Source organism: Emydura macquarii, unplaced genomic scaffold (assembly GCF_026122565.2).
Source record: "Emydura macquarii macquarii isolate MOO-44397 ecotype Brisbane River unplaced genomic scaffold, CSIRO-AGI_Emac_v2 contig_2422, whole genome shotgun sequence".
NCBI lineage: Eukaryota > Metazoa > Chordata > Testudines > Chelidae > Emydura > Emydura macquarii.
Window position 1 is genome coordinate 5,278,334 of NW_027132559.1, and position 27,041 is coordinate 5,305,374.

At 37.4% G+C, this 27,041-nt stretch overlaps 1 protein-coding gene across 1 annotated transcript in view; it reads left to right on the plus strand.

Annotated features, from left to right (window-relative positions):
• The window catches only part of TOPAZ1 (testis and ovary specific TOPAZ 1), a 94,412-nt gene that overhangs the window by 41,416 nt on the left and 25,955 nt on the right, over nucleotides 1–27,041 (plus strand). The window contains exons 8-14 of the mRNA XM_067561617.1: nucleotides 2,841–2,978; nucleotides 14,593–14,656; nucleotides 16,643–16,794; nucleotides 17,038–17,130; nucleotides 17,471–17,586; nucleotides 18,594–18,660; nucleotides 23,686–23,860. Of these exons, the coding sequence (XP_067417718.1) occupies nucleotides 2,841–2,978; nucleotides 14,593–14,656; nucleotides 16,643–16,794; nucleotides 17,038–17,130; nucleotides 17,471–17,586; nucleotides 18,594–18,660; nucleotides 23,686–23,860 (805 nt within the window). The remainder of the gene's footprint in view (nucleotides 1–2,840; nucleotides 2,979–14,592; nucleotides 14,657–16,642; nucleotides 16,795–17,037; nucleotides 17,131–17,470; nucleotides 17,587–18,593; nucleotides 18,661–23,685; nucleotides 23,861–27,041) is intronic.

Sequence of the window (27,041 nt, forward strand, 5' to 3'; positions counted from 1 at the left end):
AGGGCACAGAGCCACTATCATCTTCCACCCATGAGCATGAGTATTCAATCATTGGTACTGTTGGTTCCAGCGGTAGTTCGGGATCCAGTTTTTTTCATCTGATGAGTCAGAGGTTCCAGAAGAGCCCCCACCTTATCATACAAAAACAGGAGTGCACAGAAGCCCTTAAAAGATCTGGGTTCCGTTCTGTGACCAAATATGGCTTTCTGAGAGACAGTTGGCACTCAGTGCCAGATGGTAATTCTCAGCCGGTTGATTCCTTGTGCTGTAATTGAGCTTCCTTGTGCTGTAATTGAGTTTCTGCCCATCCTGACCCACAAATCCCTTTCCCCTGTCCTTTTTAGGGACCAATCTTAGCAGGAAAATCTGTGTCAAGAAGTGGACTCTCTTCTTCACCAGGGAGCCATGGAAAGAGTTCCACCTCAACATCAAGGAAAATAATTCTGTTCCCCATATTTCTTAGTCCCCAAAAAGAATGGAAAATGGAAATTAATTTTTGACCTATGCTGGCTAACTATATTTATCTGAAAATTAAAATTTCTCATGGTCACAATGACATCAATAATTTCCTCTTTGGAAGAGGGCAATTGGTTCGCAGTTCTCAACATAAAAAATGCATACTTTCACATAGACACCTGTCATGCAGAAGGTCCCTCAAGTGCCTCCTTGGTCAAGGCAAATACCAGTTGAGAGTCCTTCCATTCGGGAACCACTGTGACATCCAGGATCTTTATAAAAATATTTTCAGTGGTGCCAGCTTGGGTGAGAAGAAATGGGTTTTATTGTCTATTTGATGACTGACTTCTTATGGGCAGAAAAAAGTCACCAGAAAAAGTCAACATCAGTGCCAAAGTAACAGTTCTGTTCAGGGTTCTGGTCTCTCTTGTCTGGTGGACAAAGCAGGAGAAAGTTCAAGTACACCCTTTCCTTCCACCTACATCTGAGGTGATTACTGGTGCTTCCTCTTAGGCTGGAGATCTCATGTGTATGATCATACTGCATAAGGCAGCTGGACTCCTTGGGAGTCCAGGATACCTGTCAATTTCCTGAAATCAAGAGCTGTCTGTTGGGCCTGCAATGTTTTGTCCCATTCATCTGGTTCCAGCACATCTGGTTAATTTTGGACTATATGACTCTTCTTTATAAACAAGCTGAGGGAACAAGATTCCTTTCTCTGTGTATAGAGACGGTCATTCTCTGGAATTAGTGTATTAGACTTCACATAATCCTTTCAGCAGCCTGTTTGCTAGGTTTGCAGAACTCCCCAGTAGATCATCGCAGCAGACCTTTTTCTGCAGACCACGAATGGGAGATTCATGATTTGGTCCTGAACAAGAACTTTACCAAGTGGAAAACACCATCTTGGGACCTTTTCACCTCACAAGCAGCAAAAAAAAATTAATTCTGCTGCAGAGTAGTTCTAGGCTAGGGCTCAAAGGGAGATTCCCTTCTGCTACCATGGAAGGACCACCTCAAGTATGCCTTCCCTCCCATCTCATTAATATCACATGTCCTACAAAAAATCTGTCATGAAAGGGCTTGAGTCATCCTTCACTATTTCTAGACCTGCTAACACAACACAATGGCACCTTTAGGCACCCCAGCCCACATTGGATTGCTCTATTACTTCCTTCAGGGTTCATTTAGCAGCCATCAGAGCTTTTCATTTCCCTATCTATGACCACACTATCTTCAGTCATCCCACAATGACTAGATTCCTGAAGGGACTTACTGGATCCTTCCCACCATTGGTGAAGCTAACATCTCAGTGGGACCTCAGCCTCATTCTTTCATCTTTCATCAAACCTTCCTTCGAACCTTTAGCCTTCTGTTCTATATCCCATCTCTCGATGAAAGTTGCCTTCCTAGTTGCCATCACATCAGCCAGAAGGGTCAGTGAGCTGGGAGCATTCATAGCAGATCCAACATAATCTTCCACAAAGAAAAGGTCTCTTTGCCCTCACTCAAAATATATTCCTAAAATGATTTCAGAGTATCACATGAGTCACACTGTACACTTATCGATATTTTTTTATAAAACCACATGCCTCTGATAAGGAGAGAAGGCTTCATTCTCTAGATGTCCGAAGAGCACTGGTCTTTTATCTACAGATAACAAGCAATTTAGAAAGACACCTAGACTTTTTGCATAGCAGAGAGAACAGGATGTCTAGCTATAACTGTGCACAGACTTTCTAAATGGATCTCTGGCTGCATTACCCTTTTACCCACTGGCTCATGTCCCTTCCCCGGAGAGGAAGAGGGCCCATTCCAGCAGAATACAAGCAACCACTGCTGCATCTCTGCAAGACATACCTCTGCTAGAGCTCTTTACCTTCACAAAACATCATGCTTTATTCCAGTCTTCTGCTAACAGTTCAGCTATAGGAACAGCAATATTAGACACCCATCACTTCTGCATTCTTCCACCCACCTCCTGTTTGACTACTGCTTGCTAATCTCCCACATGTGGAATACTCATGGGGACCATCACTTGAAGAAGAAATGGAGGTTACTTATCTGTAACTGGAGGTTCTTCAAGATGTGTGGTTCCTTTCTGTATTCCACTACCTGTCCTCTGTCCCTTCTGCTGCAAATCATAACTACATTTGCAATAGGAAAAGGAACTGGAGTGATGCTGGTGGTCTGCACTGCCCCTTGTTACACCCATTCAGAGCATGAGCAGAACTGCAAAAGTGCCGACCAAAAGACTGTTTACTAAAAATCTCTGGATTCAGGGTGCACATGCATACCCATGTGTGGAATACAGATAGAGACCCCACACATCTCAGAAAATCTCCAGTTACAGGTAAGCAACCCTCTATTTATTTGATTTTTAGGTTTCCCAGCTGATCCAGCAGAACCTTGGAATGATTGAGTTGCCTCGTAAATATTGCAGATTTTATTTCAGTACTTTGCGTGGCTGTGAGAGAGTAGAATGTTGGTTTTGGCATGTTCCTGAAAAAGGAGATGAAAAGGTAAAAGGGGTTTAATTGCGGGAATGGAATCCTCAATTTTAACACTTTCTAGTTTGTATAAAACGTTTTGTATTCAGTTGAGTTCAGTGTGAGTTACCTTTGAAGCTGAGAAATCCAAAGAGGAAACCCAGGAAAACATTTCCTTCCAGGTACCTTTTAACAATTCTTTAAAAAGATATTACCCTAGAGAGACTGTAGAACTTGTCAGTGGATTTTCAAGAAAGCAGATGGCAGGAAAATGATACTGAATTATGTGTACTAGCCCACTCTTCGTAGAATGTAATGATGTTTTAATGGGCATGCCTCAGTAAACCCAAGAGACCACCAGGTAAGAAAATCCAGAAATTGTATATACTCCTAAGATCCAAGGCTATCTACATTATCACCCTCCAAAAGGTAGACGTAGCAATGGCATCTCTGTTTAAAGATGATATAATCCTCCTCAAAGAACTGACAGACTGGTTAGAATTGGCCTTGTGTCCCAGCTATGTAGCATTGTTGGCAGGTTCATGAGTATCAGCAGCTTCCACTTAATTTGCATGAGTCACCATGACTTGTGATTCTGCATTTCAAGATGTCCTAAAAAATAACCAAATAGTTAAAATCTGTCCTCCATAAGATCTCCTTAGTGGCAACATTGTTCAGACTTATTGTTTTGCATGTGTCTCACTTGATAGCCAGGGAAGTATTTGTGGAGATACTTGTTGAAAGCTGGTAACCAGGCCAACCACTTCATGGTTGCATCAGAATGTACAGACGGGAAAACTGGTAAACCAGTGCAAAAGAAGGGATTGAGTCCAAAAATAAGGAAAAGAAATCTTTTAGGAATTGTCATACAAATTAGACCAGTGGTTTAATTAATCAGGTATTTTGTTTCTGACAATAACCAGTATCAAAATCTTCAAAGAAAAGTGGCTGTGGGAGGGAAGATTAATAAGGGAAGTTTCTATATAATCTCCATTAAATTAGTTAGTGGATGTTTTATGGCCTGAAACACAAGGATTTATGTCTTTTATATGTTTTGTGTTTTATGCTGTTTAATAAAACTAGATTATCTCATGGTCTACACAAATGTCTAATACTCTTTTGAATCTAATATGCTCTTAGCCTTGATGAAGCAATGAGTTCCACAACTGAATTAAACATTTTATTTTTTTTAAATTGATTTTTCACTTCTTGCCTTTGTTTCATTGAATGACCCCTTTTTTTTTATATTATGAGTGAGTAAATAAGCATCCAATTTACCCTCCACACTGTTTATCATTTTATACATGATAGCCATATCCCTTCTTTATTCTTTGCTTCTCTGAACTAAATAGTCAGAATCTTTTTAGTCTGTCGTATGAAAGTTTTTTCGTGCTTCTAATAGCTTTTGTTGCCCATCGCCAAACCTTTTTTTGAGATGGCATGAACAGAGTTTGAATACAGTATCCAGATGAATGTGCCTCTGATTTAGAAAATGGCATATTTTCAGTATTTTTAATCCCATTATTTATACTTCCCAATGTTCTATTTGCTTTTTTGACCACCAGTGTACATTGACTAGAGGTTCTCAGTGATATATCCCTAATAGTGAACAGGTCTCTTATTTGAATGGTGACAGTTAACTCAGAATCCAGTATGCACATTGGAGGGACCAGCCTGACCTGTTTATGCATTACCTTGCATTTATCAACGTTGAATTTAATCTGACATCTTTCTATTTAACCCTCCTTCTGTTAGGTCCCTCTGGAGTTCCTTCATCTTCTGTAATCCTAACCTTCCTAAATAATTTTTTCAGATTCAAATTTTGCCACTTCACAGTTTACCTATTCACTTTTCCAGATCATTTAATAACTATATTTAAACACCAGATGGAATGTGCTTACATGGGACATCCACCATAACCTTTTTCTATGTTGAAAATTGAACATTTAGATTTTGTTTCTCTTTGCCAGTTTCTGGTCCATGATAGAACTTCACCTTTCACCCTTTGATTACTTAAGGTGTGTCTTTGAAGCACAGTTAGCTGGACTTATAATTCGAGTATTAAACCTAACTCAGCTACTCTCCCCACACAAAAAAACCCTAAATTCAAGTTAAGGTGGTGCTTTAAATTCAAACCAGCTGTCTCTTCAGGAGGGTTAATTGGAGCTCCAGTGTTGCTGGTGCTCAAGGTAATAACCCCATTGCATTATAACAGTTTGTTAGAAGCAACCCATCAATAGCTAATCCAGTTACTGTTAATCCAATCACTTTGTGCTACTAATCAAATCTTTGTTGTTTTGCCATGTAGTAGGTCTCAATAGAACTAGGCCAGTTCATATGCAGTGTACTAACTCAAGATAACTGCTGCAGTGAAGACAAGCCAATAGTTTCAAAACCTTCCTCACAAGAGAATGTTAAGGAAGTTCCAAACAAATTATATCAGTTGGTTCTCCTGTGTCTATCTTGTTGACTTCCATAAAGAGTTGAGCAGATTAAAGGGGCGCAGACTTTATTCACATAAAATGTGCTGATATGTCCCTATCATATATTAACATAGGTGAGAGCTTCTGAATCTCTGAATGCAGGTAACCTTCCATTATGAGAGACAGTGCATATGTTTGTTAGCAAGTCAGATACTTCATTCTTAAATTCCTTCAGAATCCTTAGATGAATACCAAATGATCCTGGTACTTGTTTTTTCTTTAATTTATCAGCTTCTTTACATTTCCTCCTTTGGCATCTGAGTCAGACAGTGCCTTCTTCTTCTTTTCTTTTCATGTAAAAAAAAAAAAAAAAATAGGTCTAGGGGTGGATATCTCCCCAGTATCCTTTGTGATTAACACTAGAGAGATGCTAAATGGATATTTTTTTGCACAGTTTTCCCTATCACCTTCGATTGCTGTCTTTAATCCCTGGTAGACCAGCATACCCACTGACTCTTTCATAGAATTTCTGCTTTTATGTCTTTGGTTATTTGGTCCTTCAATTCATTTGTACTCCTCTTGATTTCTGTCAACATTTTACATGCCATAAACTTGTTCTTTTCTGCTGGCATCAGTTGGGAAGCTTCATTCAGGAAACAGAAAAGTGATTTTAAATTAGGCTGAAAGGTGTGTGTTCAGAATGAATGCCTACTCACCTTTGACAGACAGTCAACTATTCTAGAGGAGAATGGAGCTGAGATTGGAGAAGATAGATTCAGAGCTGTTTTCTCAAACAGTAGCTTCTGCGTTTCCCAAGGGGGCCTGCCACAAAATGAGCAAGGTTTATACCTTAGAACTTCAGAGGATGTTACACAACCGATTCCTTCCTTCTATCCCATATATATACCAAATACCCAGAAAAGTAATAATATATGTGCTGCAGGTCAGAGCAATAGAATCAGCCCCACTGTCAAGGAATTTACTTTTTTTTTTTTTTCCTGCCCACGCAATCTAGGGGGATCAGACAGATTTAGTTCTAAAGAATCTGAACAAAAACGTACTATAAGGAAATTGAAATACAAACTAGAAACTCTAAAGTATACCCTTGTTACCATTTCTCAGAACAGTTACCTGTAGTGTAATTACATGCGGTAAGCATGCCTATATATTCCAGTAAGAACCTCATACAGGAAATTGCTTCAATTGTAATATGACCAAGACCACGGCTGGCACTAGCTCTAATATTTGGTCTTGCTATACATGGCAAACTGTTCATCAAAATGTTTATGGTTTTAGTGGTAGACCTCAGAAAAAAGGGAAATCATATCTACCCCTTCTTGGAGGACTTCCAAATAAATCCATTAGAAATTTGGAAATGGATGCACTTGTCTTTCTCCTGTAATAAAGAGATAACAAACATTTTCACAAGTCAACTAATAATCACAGAAAACATCTAAATGGTGGTTGAGATGAGTAAAGGTGTTTCTGTCAAAAGAGAAGACTTAAGTATCAAACCAAATTGTTAGCCTCATTCCCATTGTACAGTCTAACCTGTCTTCTGGAAATGCCAGTCACATAATAGGGTTTCATGAGGCTGGTTTCATGAGGCCCTCAAAAGGATTCTGTTCTCTCTTCATCCAAGCAGTCAAGCTCAGCCTTTACTAGCATAAGAGATCCTAGTGAAATGAACTCATTCTTAATATGGTGAACAGCAAAACAGATTACAGGTTGGTTATCCCATCTCTGAATCTTAGAAAATCAGTCACCTTGAATGAAAACCTCTATTGGTGGCGAGTCTCACTTGACCATTCTCACAGATCTGGAGTGTCCCCTCCTGGCCACCCATTAGGACTGCTGTGAGGGAAGCCAAGCTTTTGTACTCTGGATTCCCTGGAGTGTGTTAAGCTTCTAGAGCCCCTGCAGTCTGCAGCACTGGTTCCTCTCTTGGCCTCCTTGGCACATTTCCTAGGCACTGACTATCTGCTGTCCCGTCTCAGAAATAGGGCTCTTCAGCTCACCTGTCCTAGGCCTCTAGGTCCAGCACTGATTCCCTCCTCCTCTCCCTCCCCCCCCCCCCCCCCCCCCTGATTCTTTACTTACTTAAGCACACCCTCTTCCCAAAACTCCATCCCAAAGGTGTGAAGCTTCTGTTTTACTTTTTAACACTGTCAGGACATGCAGCTTTTCTGAAGCAGTGAACACAGACATACATTTTGCACAGTTTAACACCTGTATGTTCTTTTATACTCAATCATGTAAAGCACAGGGCAGTATAAAGCATACTAAACACATGTCCCTGCCTCAGTTTCCTCACCGACCCAGGGCATTCTTTGGGCTGGGATCCAAGTCCCTTGGTTGTCCAGGGTCCTTGGAGCTGTCTGGGCTCAGAAAAGCGGGTAGGGCTTCTCACTCCATGAGGCTGTTACATGTTGGGTGACCTCTTCCTTATGGAGCCCCTCACCCAGCTTCTGTGATCTTGATCTCTTCCCCCGTGCTTCTTCTTGTCTAGCCTCTGTTCCTTTGTGTTTCTTCATTTTAACTCCTTCCTGATCACCTGGCCTCTCTTGTTCTCCTGGTAACTTTACACTGCTCCTTTCTTCCCCCTCCCTTCAGTGGAATCAACTAAACTGATTTTTCTAAGGATGCAGGTGCTTTTTTTTTTTTTTTTTTGCATAATCTTTCTGAGGTCTAATTACCATTGTTAACCATAGGTATTTCTCTTTGTATTTGTTTGGGATGTACATACTACAGTCCCTGTTAGCAATGGTGGATCCATATACAGATAGGCACTCATAATAACAGCAGTTTTTCATAATATAACTTCATAATATCAATCAGAATTCGTAAGTTGTACAGATATAGCCGAGTTCATCTCAATGACTCAGTGTATGGCTGATGGCAATCAGTAGCATAAACTGTCTGGAACTGAAGGGCACTTGTTCAGCTCTCTGAGTAATATGATGAAGAAATAGCACATTCTTCTCTCAACCAATAAAACCATAGAGATGGCCTTCAGCAATAAGCAAGGGGAATGAGGTCCTCTGCTTAGGATAGGAAGGATGGTCATCCAGTAGGTTAGGGTTCTAGCCTTGGGACTTGGGAGATCTAGTTTGAATTCACTGCTCTGCCACAGATTGTGTGACTATGGACATGTCACTTAACTTTTGAGTGTAGATCTGGCTTAAGTCAACCCATCTGTGTTCCTTAGGGCTGTGAAAAATCGACACCCCTGAGCGATATAGTTAAACTGAGCTGACCCGACCCCTGTTGTTGACAGCTTACATCATATGACACTTAGCACAGGTATCAATAGATAGTACATCGGCAATTAATTATATAAACAAGCAAGAGGGGGGTGCCTGCTCTTTTCTCTTTCCCCCGTTACAGAGAAGCAATCAAACTGGAATTGGTGCTACCTGCATGGCATAAACCTAAATAGCCCTACACCTTCCAGGAGCCAGTAATAACTTGACAGACTTCTTAAGTAGACAGTCTGTCACCAACCCACAAGTGATCACTGCAGAAATCCATTCATGAAGTCGATGTTACATCAATGGGGAAACCAGTGTTAAACTTGTTTACCACATAAACAATGCCAAGTGTCCAAATTTCTGTTCCAAAAGAGGCAAGAACCCAAGATCTCTGCTGGATGCCTTCCTTCTACAGTGGAATCAGGGCCTCTTTTACACCTTCCCACTGATTGCACTAATCCCCAGAGTGATTGCCAAGGCCAGAGGAGATCAGGCCATACTCATCCTCACAGCTCCATATTGGTTGAGACAGTTCTGGCTGACAGATCAGTTACAGATGTCCACATAACCACCCATCAGGTTGCCCAGACCTATTATTGCAGGATTGGGGTCAAGTATTACCTATAGACTTGAAGTTGCTGCACCTCACAGTCTGGTTGTGGACTGTTGAGCTCGGTGGAAAGGGACTGACTCTCACACATTGATGAAGTTCTGGCACAGAACAGAACTATCCACAAGAAAGATTCACTCCTCCAAATGGAAAAGATTTTCGATATGAGTGGCCCAACATGACCCAGACCTGGTGCATGCTCCAGTACTATAGATTCTTGACTATTTGCTGCAGTTAAAACATTCTGAACTTCCTCAGTCGAGGTCCACAAAATTTAATCCCCAAGGTGGTCTCTGAGTTCCACTTAAACCAGTTAGTCGATTTATCTGTGGTCTTTCCAAAGCCTCATTCCATATATGGGGAGAAAAAGCTCCACACGCTGGACGTATCCAGAGTTCTATGATTGTACATCATCAGAGTAATTTTGCTGCCAGCAGTCTGAGCAGACAAGGTAGTCTTTACAACTCACTGTTCTAATTTATTATGCAGGAATTTGAAACGCTGATAGTGGTCTTCTCTATGTGCCAGTCAAATGGCAATTCTTTTCCAGACATAATCAGTATGCAGAAAACCTGGACATGCACTCTTATTTGTGGCAAGGAGATCTATCCTGTGCCTTCCTCTGGGCCCCTGACACCCAAAAATCTACTGAAAATACAACAGGACAGAGCTTCTGTAGCTTGGAATTTGAAAGAAGGCATTGGAAGGAGGCAGAATATTTTCAGCAACCATAAACACACTTTTGCCTTTAAAATATTTTATTTTTATAATAAATATATATATAGATATATATATATAGATATATAATTTTTATGACATCAGAATACCACCAGATATGAGGTAAACTGAAGAGGAGGAAAAACTTCTAAGCCAGACCTGCCAAAATTCCTTGGATATTAAATTTCCTGCCTAAATAGTTATAGTCAAACATGCCTCTGCTTTCTCAAGTATGCTGGGACTAAGTAAATCAATTTTGATTTTCTCACTGTCCTATATCAGCATATTAAGAATAGTGGAATTCCTTAATCCTTAGGAAATCCAGCAAGTAGTTAAATGGAAAATTTAACCCTCCTGTGGATGCCCTAAGATCTTTTTTTGTACCTCTATGCTATTTTACCTTTCTATCAAGTTAACATTCTTAGTAGCAGCTACTTCACTATGACTAACTTCTGAACTAGGAATCTTATGCATGGAGTCCCAGAATTAAATTTTCAATTCTTATAGGCTTCAGTCTTCATTCCTAATTAACATTTTTCCATTTGTCTCAGCAGATGGTGCTTCCTTCCTTATGTTATAAAACATTCACTATGGAAAAAGAATGGCATTGACTGGATATTATGAATGATCATAGCTCTGTTCAGCTTGTCATTCAGCAGTTAAAAGTTATAAAGCTGAAAAGTTATTTATTTAATGGTTAAAACTCTGTATCAAAGCTTAAATTCTAAGATATTAAGCCTCTTGAATCAGCAACTGATTACCAGACAAAATTAGCCTCCTTCTTTTGTGCAGTAAAGTCTCTTGCTGTCTCAAACTTGCAAATTGGCTATTTGATCATCTGTCAATAAAATTTTCTAAATATACCAAGTTCAGTAGAGACAGAAATTGGCAAAAAGCTACTGCATATAGTGCCACCCACTTTCCTGGCTGCAGTTCTGTTTAGATATTTGTATGGGGTCTCATTGCTTTTAAAATCCTGCTGCTACCAGTAATAAATCTGGCCTTGAGGAGAGAGAAATGTGTTTTCCAGATATTTTCTTCAAATGGCTTTCTTACTCCCCCGGGATGGATTATCTTGCCCTCATTTGATGAGTTCCATTGTCTACAAAATGTAACATATAGGATTAAAGTTTTTTATATGTTTTATATATAATGCACAATCTTATTAATTTGAATATATTACTATCCTAGAAGCATTGTTTCTGGTGGGACTTCCAAACAGAGTTGCTAGGAGTCTGTCTCTGGTGATAGATCTGATTTGAACTAATGTTCAGTGGGGCAAAAGAGAGAGCCCATTGTTAGAAAATGTGAACCTTGCTATTTGGAGGAGTAAAGTCACTAAGCAAGCAAATTTCTTTCTAATCTTAATACCTCTCAGTCATGAAGGACTTTTTTCTTAGTTTTTGTTTCAATTGCTATAAAAAGGAGCAAAATGAAGCTTCATTGGGCACAGTAGATGCATACCACCTCCTGATGAGATGTTTTAACTGCTAAGATCTTTGTTCTAAACAGTCCAATCCTGTTTGTGTGCATGGATCAAATTTAAATCTATTAATATCTTCCAAGAACAGGTATTACAAATAAACTCTTCTTCATGCCTATCTATAGTCTGTACCGAAATTTCTGTAAAACATAAATGTATTAATGCTATATATTAATGGCTATAGTAACACAGAAAATGTACAAATACGCACAATGTAGCTTTTGAAACATAAGCCTTTCATTCGAAATATGATTATAGGTTTGCTTTGTCTTTTATTCTAAGAACTATTTCCTGACTTCATGCCAGTGGTGGTGTGTGTTTGTCTTGTCAAGTAACTTCACTGGACCTTTATTTTGCATCTATTTAAAGAAATGTCTCCTGCAAATTACCGCTGCCTTTATTATTCTGTCCTTTTAGTTACGGTCATCTGTTTTGATCTATGAACCTTCAAACTAAAGAAGCCTCAGTCTAACACATTCTTCATTGAATCCTCATCCTAACTTAGGGTCTTAAATGAAAAGTAATAGGTTCTGCTGCTGATTTTTTTTAATGTAGCAGATCATTATATGTATGGTGATAGGGGGTGATTCTTGGAGATGTGCCGTGCTAATCAGTTGTTCCCACATAAAATACAATCATGTTGGCTTCTTTTTTGTAAAATTAAGTCCTGTGTAAGGAAAATTATGGAATCAAAAGAAGTCGTTCATGAACAGCATGATTTCTGATCTCACTTCAAATTGAAAGATTTGTCACATTTTTAAATATTACTAACTTCTAGGCTTCAACTGACCTATTTTGCTGATGGGTACATCAGCTCTAATCTAGAATCCAGTGGTGTCTTTAAATTTCTTCTGGACTTCTGCATATTGATCTCATCAAAATTACTCATGCATGGAAAAGTACATCTTGTCAACTTTTTTTCAAATTAGAGTTTATGTGGCTATCTCTGAACCTGGCTGCTTTCTACAAATTGACTCAATTGGAACACTTTCATACTGGAATCAAGGACTTTAAAATCTATTGCATTTTCAGATGCCAAAAGAGACTGTCCCTGTCCCTAATTCAATAAGATTGTGTCATAGAGGCAGGCTTGGACTAAATTCCTCATTGAAATTTAAGTTTATATATCCTCTCCCATCTAAATCTATTACAATAAACTCCAAATTTAGACTTTCCATTTTTACATGGTCAGTAGATTCAATTATACCCCTTGTAAATTGAGACAATTAAATCAAGGAAAGTCTCATACAAGCTGGAAATGAGGCTCACAGTTAGGCTCTTTTATGCATGTAATGTGGATTTGTCCCATGATTAAACCTTTCTGCAACTGGATTTTCTGAGCAATTTCACTAATATTTGGAACAGTGATAGCTCCAGATGCAGTCTTGGTATTTTTGGGAGTCAGTCCAAAGGAGGAGGAAAATAGATTCCAAAAGAAAGCAAATTAATTTACATACTTTCTGCCTGTGCTAAAATTTGTTTTGGAAATGCCCTCAGCCACCTGGATTTTTAGATTGGGTTAAATTAGCTCATCCATTGCCAAGTGACATTCTATTTTTTTAAACAGTAAAAGATCCCATCTGAATTTTTCCACAGGGAAACTTTATATGCCTTCTTTAAACAAAAGGTGGTTCTGATAGCTACTAAAAAAATTAAATACAAACTATCCTTTTTGCTGTTCTGTATTAGTTTTACTTATAATTTGGAGTACTGAGATTCTAAAGTCTTAGATTATCTGGTTCTTTGACTATCAGATTTGCTGATCTGAAGATATTAATTTTTTTTTAGAGAAGAAAGATTTATTTATGGTTAAGTTATAGCCTAGGTTCTGACATTAATTCACTCACTGTGTAACCTTAGACAAGTCATTGAAAGGGACATATCAACTTCAAAATTAAACTATTTTTGTTACTTGTGTATTACTGTAACAATTATAAGACTATCAATGAAGGATACAGCAAAAATAAAATTTTTCACTTTTGTATATTTGATAGCATGCTTATGTATTTTCAGTCTCACTATTTCCTAGAATACTCAATCAATTTCCTTTTTTCTTTTGAGTCTTTCACAAAACAATAGGGGAGCAAAAGATATTTAAATATAGGAAAATGTATTGTAAATCCACAAAAACTGGAAAGGCAAGTGTACCTGAAACAATTTTTTTTAACTGGCAAGGTTTCAAATTAGAGAGACCAGGTGGGTGGGATAATATCTTGTATTGGACCAGCTTCTGTTGGTGAGAGAGACAAGCTTTCAAGTTCACACAGAATTCGAAAGCTTGTCTCTCTTGCCAATGGAAGTTGTTCGAATACAAGATACCTCACCCACCCTTTTTCACTAGTATTCTGGGACCTACACATCTACAACACTGCATACAAAATTGCAAGTTGACAGTATCCTTTTAATTTGACAGTGCCTTGGTTTCTTCTTTTGTAAAATTACAGGAGAATACTTCTTTATTGCAAAACTAAATGCATTAATGTTTTAAAGTGTTTTAAGATCTTCAAATGAAATTCTTGACAAAGTATTTTAATACCCAATTTTAATCTTGTAAAATAATTTATTTTAAAAGACTCTTTATCACTGGCACTGGTCGGCAATGAAATAACTTCAGATTAATTTTTGAGTTCCCTTACATGCCTTCCTTTATATTGCTTTATGGGACAACAAAGTAATATGTGCATTCCTCTCAATTTTGTTTCTGGACATCCTTATGACTTATGAATTGGGGTTTCTATACATTTTTCCTTCACACTTTTGTTTTCTGCCCTTGTCCATTCCTTTCCTTGAATGCCTATTTTTACCTTTTAGTGAACTCTGGTAATACCATGATAACATTTTTTATTTCCAGTCTTTTCTCCTATTTGATGCAAATAGTGGAGTGGGAGATTTTGAAATGAGTCTGAGTTTATACACATATACAGTTATTCCCAATAATTCTTTCAGAAAGGTCCCAAACCAACCTATCTAAAACCTTCTAAAGTTGACAGTATCTGTTTTTGACTACACGCCATCTAGTTTATCCTGCATGCATTGTCATCACATGTAATTTAAAACAACCAAAAGCAGTATAATGCTTACTTGCAATATAAAACTCACATTCAGACTACTCATATGTATAGAGCTTAATCTGTTGTAATGGATTTTGCTTTTGTTTTTCTAGATTTGCATGGCAATACTTAAGACGTATATAATTATCAATGAATCAAGTTTGCTACAACGTGCAGGTATGAAATAATGGAAAATGAATGTGTAATATAGTGATTATAAAGCAAGTCCAGAACAGGAGCCATGAGCAGACAGATTAGTCAGGGTGAAATCACGACAAGTTATAATAACTGTTAGCTAATGCATGAGAATCATCATCGATCCATTTTTGTGCAAACCTCTCATTGACGTTGGGAGTTTTGCTGTAGATTGACGGAAATCTGTGATCCTAAACATACTCCCAGACAAACTATGCTAAAATAAAGTTAGGTGGAGAGTTCGTATCAATACTTTAAGATAAAAATATTTTACAGGGATGTTGTAATCATCCCAAAACCAAGCATTACAGACCTAGGAAATTCAGAGTTAAGGTTACATTCAAAAGTAATTGAAACAAAATGCAGGTAAAAAAAATAGAGACACACAAACAACTTCAACTCTGCCCTGTAGTGAAACCATGCAGTAATCATACAGTTATGATTAAAGCATTTTAATATTTGATTTCAGATACATTCAGGTTTTTTTATATTTTTTCATCTCATGACATCACTACAGGGAGTTTAAAGAGTAGGGTTAAGGGTGGTTGGAGGAACTGATTTATGAGGAAGACTAGAAGAGCTAAATGTGTATAGCATGGCTTATGAGAGAGTGTGAAAAATATAACACTATACAGGTATGTGAAGGGTACAAATTCAAAGGATGGACAGCAATTTTAGGCCCCAATTCTGCAATCAGATCCATATAGACATATCTATGTGCGCATACAGAGCCCCATTCACTTTAGTGGAATTCTCTGCAGGCGTAAGGATCTGCTCACGATTCAGTTGCAGACTTTCAACCGTAGGTTGGTACACAAGGAACAGGGGGTTTATAACTTGGAGTAATGGAATCAAATTGAACTTAAAATCTAGTTAGTTAAAAAATAGCAGATTCAGGGAATATAATGCTTCTAAGCCTCTCTGCCAATTTTGGTCGAATAAATAATTGTCCTGTGTGTTAAAATGTTTTTCTTTTTCCTGTTTCTGTGTAGAAGTTCACACAAACAAGAGGAGTTTGAATATACTGGGAAACAATGAAACTAACTATATGCCAACTGTTGTCTGAGGCACGAAGTGCACTGATGATTTTTCTCTAATATTTCATTTTTAAAAATCTTAGTTACAATAGTAGACAAAAAGAATTCAGATGAAAGTCTGACTTTTTTAAGTTGACAGTGTTTCTTTGAGAGGAAAAATCAACTTAATGTCATGTGGAATGCTTGCTGAGAATGAGAGGTGTTGCTGAACTGTCTTTCTAAAAAAGTGAAAGCCCTGTTGTTTGGGGCATTTTAAAACAGATTGGACCAAGTGCTCTTATCAGATTCTCTGCATTTCCAGAGGGGCTGGACTAAATTTACTATATAATAGATCATCTATTAATATAATAGATCTTTTTCACTGCTAGTTTCTGTGATTCAGTGAAAATATGATGAGGGAGCTGAGTGGCTCTTAGGATTGATAATAGAATATGGGTCCTTTAATCTCTAGTAATCTTTCTGCTTAATGCTTGATCTAGGGATTGCCAAAAGGTGATTACTCTCTGATACGTGGGTGGTCTCTGTGAAATAGGTCCAGTTAGTGGACAGGTGTCCACATGCCAAACACCACCTCAGTTTGCATTATGTCTTTCTTGGCAGTCTCAACAGAGAAGCCAATCACTAAATGGATATAGAGGATGAACTCTACCCTCTCTAAAGTGTTCTCTGGTGCATGTGAGCCATTATAGTATGGCACTGCTGATCCTTGTATAATATCTGTTTTATGGATAATTCAGGAATCTGAGTTAATCTGGCTCCAATTATCACAACTAAACTCATAGAATTTATCACAAAATATTTTTTTTCACTTTTGTATTTTAGTGTAGTGCCTTTATTAACAAATAACTTCTGTTTCAGGAAAGAAGTTGTTTAAACACATAATGTCAGATACCTGAAAATAGGATTGACTATTGCATTTGATTTTTTTCAGTCCAGATATTTATGAATTACTACAGAGACGTTACTCCTGGTGTGTATTTTGATTCACAAGTGCTGAATGATCTTCTTCTTTCTTTGCTCAAGTGTTGTTTGTTGAAAGAAGTATTTCAGTTGCTGAATGCTGCTGTAACTATTAAAATGCTGGTAAGTGACTATGAAACCTTTTGAAAATCTTTTGGATTCATGGGATCATAATTCTCCTAAAACTCATGAAGTTAACTGTAATAAGTTTTCTGTTTTGTTTATGTGGATCCAGTTCTGAAAAACAAAACTGTATGTAAGGCAACTCATAAGCTACTATTATGAAAACTCTAAAATCTCCACTGGAGACAAATGATTAAACTATTACGTTGTTGTTTCTTTTTTAATATTGTATTTTTCATTTAGCCAGCTGTTGATGTACTCCTGAAGGTGTCTGAGCACATTGCGTCCATGAATATAAGAGATGCTGTGCCTGCATTAATAGATATCTTTCGTAAGGTATGACTTTTTTTCCATTGACTCCTTCTGTGTGGAAGTTTCACAAAAAAGTCTTGGCTACTTTTAAAACACAGACTATGAAATTTTAAAGATTGAATTAAAACAAGCATCTTCGATCTAATGTTGTAGCTAGATTTTGTATAGGTTTCTCTTCATTTCTTATTTTTTTTAAATCTTCTCTCCCACCTGTATTTCTTATGCTATATGTTATAGCCTCCATTGTGTTTGCTGCTTGGTTCTGGAAATATTTTAGAGATGCTAATTTGTATGTACATCTGCATTTTTTTCTTTTGATGCTAATTTGTATGTACATCTGCATTTTTTTCTTTTGATGCTACAGCTTTTTGATGCTGGGATGGTCCTTGAGCTTGAACATTTTAACTGTATTATTAAGTTACTTCACCAACTGGAAGTTTCCAGTCAAGAAATTAATGTTGTTTTGAACATGAAATCAAGGTACGTATTTAGTTTAGGGAGTTATTTTACAGTTAGCATGCAAAATATATTTAATGGTTTCTTCTGATTTTCATTTAATAAAAAATTATGTAAAGAACAGACTTAAAGTACATTCCATTTTTTTTATTATTGCTAATTAGCATGGTAAAAAGCTGCAAATTTAGACGCTTCTACAAAAATAAGAAGTTTAATTGTTCAGTAACTTCATGCTCATGATATTTAAAAGGGCTGCTTGTTTAATAGAGAATAACACCATAGATTGGGAATCAGAAAACCAGGATTTTTGCTTCTGTTGTTAGCTTTTCCACAGCATTCCTGATTATTAAATCTGATTAGCACAGCTAGGAAAAGCGCACACAGATTACCATGTGAACCTGGGCAAATATCTAATAAACTCAGTGTTTTACCTTATTTACAGCGCCTGTATGAGGTAGGTGGTATCCTTTTGACAGATAAGGAAGCTGATGCACAGAGAAGTATGCTGTGCAAAATGTCACAGAATGTCAGTCGCAGAGCCAGAAAAACCCAACCTTTTGCTCTATTCACTAGATCACACTTCCTCATGTAATTTGACAAAATTTGAGACTGTTATAGAACTTATTGGGATATATGAAACTCAGTTTACCTTTTGTCTTATCACTGCCTTTTCATTGATAGCTGCAATAGAAAATATTTATTTCAATGTAAGTTGGTGCCTTTTTCTCTGGAAATAATTTCCTCACTAGAATAATATTTATGAGAAATATGATGCTTAGTAAATTAAAATATTTGTTGAAAACAATTTGTCTAGTATTCATTACGAAGTATATAGTACATCGTTGAAGCATAAATGACATTCTGAAGATGATGAAAAATTCTTTTTCTCTCTTGATTGGGATATGTAAACTGATGTGCTGGGGTTAGAAAGGTAATGATCTAGGACTGAAAACAGTGCTATTTTTAGTGATAATACAAAGTATTATAATCTTAAATAGGTAACTTTAATTAACAATTTTCTCTTGTTGAAGATTTCAGACAAGACAATTTAAAAAGAACTGGCTTTCTGACCTAAATTTGGCAATAGCTGAAATTCAGGTACAGTATGATTATTTAGTTTTTGCAAACAAATTTCAGAACAAACCAAACAAAATATATAGTACTTAATCAGTTTCTATTTTTATTTTAAGTGTAGCAGCTGGTTTTATTTCTTTAAAGCCATAGAGTGCAGCAATGTTTTACTTAGATGAATATGAAAATTTGTTTTTAGTCAAAGCAATATTGTAGGCAACGATGGCTAACATCTAGTGAGAAGACCATCTTTGTTTGTTATAAAGTGATGTGTCAGTGTGGCTATAAATGTTGTGGATATTTGTAGATTGTCTGTGTATGTATTAAATGACTTTGGATTTCAAACTATATTTCTTTAATAGCAAGTGGTTCAATTTACCTTTTTAAAATGTTGTTGTAAACTGAGAATTTTTTATCTGGCAATATGAGGATTCAGATGAAAGGGCCCTTAGAATAGGAGGTAACATAACAAACACCTAAAGCTCTTCGAGGTCTAGATTACCGAGGGCATGTCTACACTGCCGCGGCAGCAGGCATCAATGCAACGGCATCAATTGAGCGGGTCTGCATAGACAGGTTCAGTCGATGGGAGAGTGCTCTCCCATCAACTTAATTAGTCTACCTCCCCAAAAGGTAGAAGGCAACGTCGACGGGAGACGCTCTCCCATCGACATAGTGTCATGAAGATGCCCCGCTGCGTAGATGTAAGTATGCCAACGGGAGATATGCTAATTACATAACATGGCAGCAGCGCAGCAGTGTATACCAGGCCTTTGTGCTGAAAGCTAGAATTATGGTGCTACCAGAGAGATTATTAATTTAATGGAAATAGTGCCTCCTTGGGAGCCTAATAAATTTTCTTGTGTTTGGATGAAACAGTTGTATGACTGCCCTTTGGAATTTCTGGTGCTTTTGATTTTGTGATTTGTGGTGTAGTCTTATACCAAGAATATATTAAATTTTACATTCCCTTACAATTAATAGAATTCATGTCTTATGCAAAAAATAATTCCCAAAGGGGCTATTTAGAGTGATAATGGTTAACAAATTATAAATAAGAGTAGCAATGTGGTTGTTTTTCATATTAATAAGCATTTATTTTGTAATATTTACATTATTTGCACTAGCAGTAATACCGTGGTTTTTTTAAAGACTTTTGTAAGTATATTTTATGACAACTGTTTTTAATACTATTGTATTTCTTTTCATGTTTTCAAGTGGAAGTTACTTACTGTCTGTGTAGATATTGGTCACATACACTCATTCAAGAAAATGTTAGGCCCTCAGTTTAGGCCATTTGATTGGGCCCCTGGCTACAAGGCCCAAGATTTACTCTACTTCCATTTTACACAGAACTGCTTGGCCAAGCCACCTGGTGAACAGGGGGACTAGAGTATAGAGGAACTGTCCCCAAAACTGGTGTGCATTTGAGCAAGAATTTAAGGAAATAGTGGATGAAGGTTTCTTGTTAAATATGAGGGGAGAACTTTTAATGCACTTCTATCTAATGTCATGAAGAATTAAAATCTCTTCTATTTTTAAGGGGCTCAAGTTACTGACATTTCATAGAACTTAATCATCATGAAGCAGCTTCATACTGAACTATACATTGTATTGGAGCATGAGAGTACTACTACACAAGCATTTCAGCCAGCCTCTGGTGAGAGAAGACACACTGCAGCTGCTGATTTTACAGCATTGTTTGAAATGGCCCCACATATCTGTGACTTAGCTGGATAGATGATGTAGCACCAAGCTGGCTTGATTCATTCCTGTCTGATAGATCTGAGAGAATTGTGAATGGTAATTGCTTCAGATTTCCAAGCGTTCTCTCAAAGTTCAATTTATCTCTCTTTTTCAGTGTTTCCATATCCGAGACCTCTATCCCCATCCAATATTGAGAGTTTTCACACCAGTTATCAAAATAGTGCATTGTGGTGGGCTCATGTTGGGTTTATCAGTGCTCCTAGACATATATAGTAACAGTAAAAAGAGCGATTGTTTTCCACCTTTTGTTGAGTAGGAGATTGTGCCCATTCCACTCAGATGAGGGCCAGACAGTTGTGATCCACTCTTTCATCTCCCAATTTGAGTACTGTGACTTGCTTCACCTAGGGCTAAAGATGAAAGCCATTTAGAAGTTTTGATTCATGCAACATACAGCAGCATGCCTCCTGTGGAGGAAAGACCACAAATGTGAATGTCCATTGGTTCCCTATTTAACTTCAGGTCCAATTCAAGATCATGATCCTAATCTTTAAGACCCTTAACTACACTCCAGCTTGTTCACTTACAGACATCTCTATTGTGGCCCACCAGACACTACATTCATTGGCGATGGGGAATCTCTGTGTGACCAGAGTAGAAAATCCACACAATAGAAGGCAGAGCATCCAGAATAGAAGTCCCTAAACTATGGAACTATGTGCTGTCAGACATCAAGATGAATCCTGTAGTCTAAGTGTGTCTAAACCATGATGTGAAATGCACCTCTTCAGAAGTCTTCCCGTGAAATAAAAAAATGATGGGAGGAAAAGATGAGGGTGCAAAACATCTATGAAAAGTACCTGATCCATGCAGCAGAGAGCAGAGCTTCATAATCTTTAAATATTTATCTGGCACCTAGGTCCTAGAACTGTGCAATACTTGAATACCTGTGTTAAGCACCTTAGAAATGCCACAAATACATACATACTACAGTGACTGCAACCTTTTATAATAGTCATTTAACCATGAATGAGGATTAAAAACATTTCCCGTTAAGAAAATTTGTGGTGGATTTTGGTTTGTTTTCCATCAAACATCCTCTCCTTGTCTATTATGGATGGTAATAATTACATTAGCGTTCATGAATCTTTTTTTATTGAAAAATGGTAAAAAGGCCCTATCTAGGCTATTAGTTGAAGTGCTATAATAAATACATGACAAGGTTAAGAGCACTGTGTAGTACACAGTATGTACACTTTCTCTAGTTGGAAACCAGAGTTCTGTAATTCTCGTATGAGTTATGCAATGTATGAGTGCAATATATGCATTTGGTTTGTGTTAGGAATGGAGGATGGTAAAGTAATTGCTATTGGACATAGCAAAAAATCAGTATTTATGGGGACTTGATTAATTTGAAGTTTCAGATATCAGGTATTAATTTATCCTTACAGTGTATTATTTTGGATATATTAAAAGGGAATCATTGATAGCATAATGTTAAGAATGTTGGGAGTGTTGATTTTGAATATCAGTTCCAGTTAGGAGCATAATTGCCCCCCTTGAGTTCAAGTATATGTCACTGAATGTAGCAAATAATTAAACGTGGTGTTTTTGAAAGCCATTAATGGTAAAAATGATGCAAGATATATGTATTTTAACTAATATTCTGAACCAAGTCATTGACAGGAATAATAAATGACAGTTTGCTGTTGAAAGAAAGAGTCACATTCTATCTGTGCATAATAAGGCTGAACGCAGAGAATCTAAGAACAGCACCTTCGGTTCTGGAAACAAGCATCATCCTATTTATTCCTGTATTTCAAATAGGAAATGGTATAACTAACTGTTTGAAGGGGGTGGCTGAGTTCCAAGTTGTGTAGTTATTGGCTGGTTTTGAACCTCAACTAGACACATTGTTCTCTCAGTCCTACCCCTAGGGCTTGTCTACACATAAACTGCTATGGTGACACAGTTTCACCACTGTAGCACTTCAGTGAAGACACTACTTGTGCTGATGGGAAGAGTGTTCCCATTGGTGTAGGTCACTCCACCTCCCCAAGAAGCAGTAGCTAGGTTGACGGGAGAATTGTCCTGTTGACATAGCAGTCTACACCTGGGGTTAGGTCAATTTAACTGTGTCGCTTGGCCGATTGACGAAATTATACCAACCTAATTTCCTAGTATAGACCAGGCCCTAGTCTCATTAACAGGGCAGTAAATACACCAGAACTTATATGTGTGTGATCATATTCTGAAAAGTGTCTGTTTAAACAAATAAAAAACAAACCTCTTGATATATATTAATTCTTTCCAAATGACATTTGCTCAATTTTCAAATTAAAATGTTACTTACTAGTAACTCTTTACTTGTAAAACTGAGTAAATTCAGTATGAAAAGTGAGATGCACTAAATGTGAAACCATACAATGCCACTTTTAAAGTCACTTTTCAGAGTAGAACAGCACTTTAAGAGTGTGTGTTCTTGAAAAAGATGTTTAATAACTTTATAAATTTATCTGGTTTGTGAGGTTATCAGTTTGATCAAATTTTTAGATGATACAGAAACTCCATGTATGGCAAACACAGTATAAGGTACAAGAAAATAAAGACTTAAATTTTGAAGGACTGGTTTGATTAACTAATCGTATGCATTTGGAAAGGGGCAATAGTAAACAAAAATATAAAACGTGAGACTGATAGAAACATTGCAGAAAAACATTTGAGTGGTTTGAACATGCATAGCAGACATGGAAAGCAGATTATAGAAACTTGCAACGTGAGGCTATTACAAAATATCTGGAATGTGCATACTGAGGTATTGCTTATAATACCGTTAATGTTCCTTTGCCAGTAGTGACGGGGACCTCATTTGTGTTCTGTTTGTGGTTTTTCACTGAAACAAGGTTGGCAATAATACAGGATGTAGAATAACAACAAAGAAAATAGGGTTGGAAGACATGATATCAGGAAGGAGATACTAATAGAATCATAAGGAAATGGACTTAAAACAGTATGAACATTTGAAAGGAAATAATACAAAGGGTGTGGGGAATTTACTTGTGGCCAGTCAGATGTATTACAAGAATTAATGTCTTCAAATTGAATTTAGAAAAAGCTATTTAACTTGCCTATCTGATTTATCCAATAAGAGCAATAAAACAGCCTGCTGTGATTTGACATCAAGGCTAGATAACACATTTGAGAATATAAGAGGAGAATTTGTTCACGATGCATTTTGATCCCCTAATAGTTGCTGCTAACCATACCATCTGAGTTATAATACCTAATGATAACTGTATGGTGTTTGTAGCAAGCTTATTTACATTTATTATTTGACTTTAACAGCACTGTAAAGAAAAAAATGACTGGGCCAGATTGGGAACTTTGTATGTTAATATGAGAATAGGATGTGAAAGTTTTGGTGACCTTCAGAAATTGACTTTATATATTGCTGACATACTAACAAGAGACTCCAAGGAAGAGAGACCAGGAGTTCCTTTCTGTGAATTTGCCGAAGCAGGTAAAACTAAGATAATAAGTATAATTTATACATTGCATTTGACATTTTAACATTCACTCTCTATACTGAACAGGTGTGAAAAAAAAATGTGGAATTATGTGCTGAATTGTAATGCTACCATTCTCTTGACCTTATTTTATTTAAATGTATATTGTGCACTAATCAAAATTCCTCTCAATGCAAGTAAAATTAACATTAAGTAAACATTCAGTAGTAAATAAACTCCCTGAACCCACCGATCAGAGAGAAAAAGTAAAACCCACCGCACTCAACTATCCCTCAAAAAAAAAAAAAAAAAAAAAAAAATTCAGAGAAAAATCTATTGGCCTCTTAGCATGCCCTAAAAGATGCAAACGTCAGTTGTCAAGCCAAACAGAAGCATGTTCCAGAGTCAAAGGCCCTCTACTGAGAATGACCTACTCCAGACAAACAAATCTAAGAACCAACAGCTTACCTCCATCTGAGGTAATGGCACAAGGAGAGGCAGACGTAGGCTCTAAGTGCACATGACCAAACCATTAAGGACTTCAGTGGGCAAAGCAAACACTTTGAATTGAATCGAGAAACAAATTGAAAGCCATTGGTGTTTCTGGAGCAGAGATGTAATGTGCTGAGAGGGGTTGCAAGTGCTTTGAAGGTTAGGATTAAAATTCAGAATGATCAGGACAAACTGGAAAAATAGTCTGAAGTAAACAGGATGAAATTCAATAAGGACAAATGCAAAGTTCCCCATTTAGGAAGGAACAATCAGTTGCGCATACCTAAAATGGGAAATAACTGCCTAGGAAGGAGTACTGTGGAAAGGGATCTGGGGGTCATAGTAGATCGCACACTGTTGACTCATATTTAGTTTAACATGATTGCAAAAAAAGCAAACATCATTCTGGGATGTATTAGCAGGAGTGTTCTACACGAGAAGTAATTCTTCCACTTTACTGCATGGTGATTTAGGCCTCAGCTAGAGTATTGTGTCAGTTTTGGACACAGCATTTCAGGAAAGATGTGGACAAATTGGAGAAAGGTCCTGTTTTCTAGACTTTTAATTTCTGTTGCTCAACTCTGTCCCATGGGGAAAGACTGAAAAAATTGGGGGGAGAAAATGGCTTGGAGCTAAAACCTCTGACAGAGTCTTTTGGCAGAGGGAGAAAGAGAAAGACACCATTCTGGGAAAGGAGTCTCAGAGGTTACAGCAACAGAGCATTGTCCATTGAAATCCACAGCCTTTCTGGATTCTCTCCTCAAAACTAAATCTGTAAAATCCATCTCTTAAGTAGAGACTCAGACCCAAGGGGATGACAGCCCTAAAGAGAACTACACCACTATGGAACATGCTAATCTACTAAGGAAATAATCTAGCCTGGAAATTGAAAAGCGAAAAAGACAACTTCTCTTGCAGAGCCCAGACACTGCCCAACAGCATCTGAAGGAAAAGCCAGAAGCTCCCTCTATAGCAGACAAAAGATCTGAATACCTGATATCTGAGAAAGCCCTCTCAATCTCTGGACCTTTAAGACCTGGAGAGGCTGAACATCGCAGGTCATGATCAGATCCAACCACCAGCACTGACACCCCAATAAATCCCAAGGATCAGAGTCCTCTGTTCTTATGCTGGTTCCTTTCTTCTCTTCCTAGGAAGCAGCAGATCCAAAGAGTGCCCCATACTATTAAGCATTTCAGCTCATAGATTCAAAGATTCTAGTGCAAAGGCTTTGAAGTCCTTTTAACTCTGAGTAATCTGGACAAGGAGCATTTCCTACAGAAAAACTACTTCTCAGGGCTTAATATCTCCAAGGCCTCTTCAGTCAAGAAGGTCTTGAGCCTATGGCTCCATGTGATGGTCAAAGACTGTAAAGATTACACATCCAGCAGGCAAACATCCTTCTCCCAAAAATGTCAAGTACATGGTGTACTCATCCTTAACAGGCATTTTGTCACAGCAAAAGGAGCCCTTAAATCCCTTTCTCTTCCCTTCGACTATGGAAGGAGAATCCTAATGGGTCAAGTTATATTTTAACCAAAAGAACATTAAAAACAATCTTATAAACTACTTTAACTTGTTAAATTGGAATAATCAACAGCTATAAGAGGAATAATCAACAGCTATAATCAACAGCTATAACAAAACATAGGGGAAGGAAGAGTTCCATCAAGGGGGCGTGTTTGGCTTTGATACTTTACACCATTTTTCATAAGAGTAAAATAGTTCTGCAGCCTCTTTGACTAGGTAGTCTCAGTTTTTCATTTGAACACTTTCATTACCAGTATATTTTCCAGAGCCTCAATTTTTTCTGGTAATACTTGGATATGTAAAAGGGCTATTATCTACAAACCTTATCTTAATAAACCCTTCAAGAAGTTCATAAAGTTGTTTTGTAGCATTTTGTTGAAAATACTGAGAGTCCAGGTCCAGGTATGTCCAGTTCAAAGGAGAAATGCTTGTCTCATTTAGTTGTTAGTACTCTGCCTTCTTCCTAAGTATTGTCACTGCTTGCTAATCTGCTATAGCTAGGGTTTTTAGGGGCAGTGCTGTGGAAAAAGAGTAGTTACTTACTAGTAACTGTATTGTTGTCTCACATCAGTTCCATTGTCTCTGCAGATCCATGTTGGCCCACTCACCTCACTTCCATTTCTGAGGTTTAAAGGATGTGTTCAAAATTAGAGAAGAATGGAGGGATATTTGGGTAGGAGGGAATTTTTATCTCCTTAGTTCCAGAATCCCACTTAGAAAGAGCATAAAGTGCACTAGCTATACTACTTTTCAAAGGCACCGTTCCTGTTGTGTTGGCTCATCAGAAGCTATATGTTTGAACAGCAGGTGCTGGCAAGCAGCCTTTAATTTTACCTGTCAAATACCTGAAGATTCCAAGAGGGGGAAGTGAAAGCTAGTGCTTTACAAATAGTGTTTTGTTATACATTATATTTGAGACATTGGACACTTCTGACCAAGACAGAAATAACATCAGTTACAATGGGAAGACTGTCTTGCCTTTGGAGCTTTTGCCTTCAGCAGGATATTCAGAATAATGTGGAAAATATTCAATTTGAGGGACTGGAGCTTTTAAGATGGAAAGTAAATTACATTCTTCAGAAATTATAATACTTTACTTTATCGGGGCTGAATCATCTCTTTTATTAAAAAAAAAAAAAACCAAAACAATTACAAAAAAACCTCTTTTGGTCC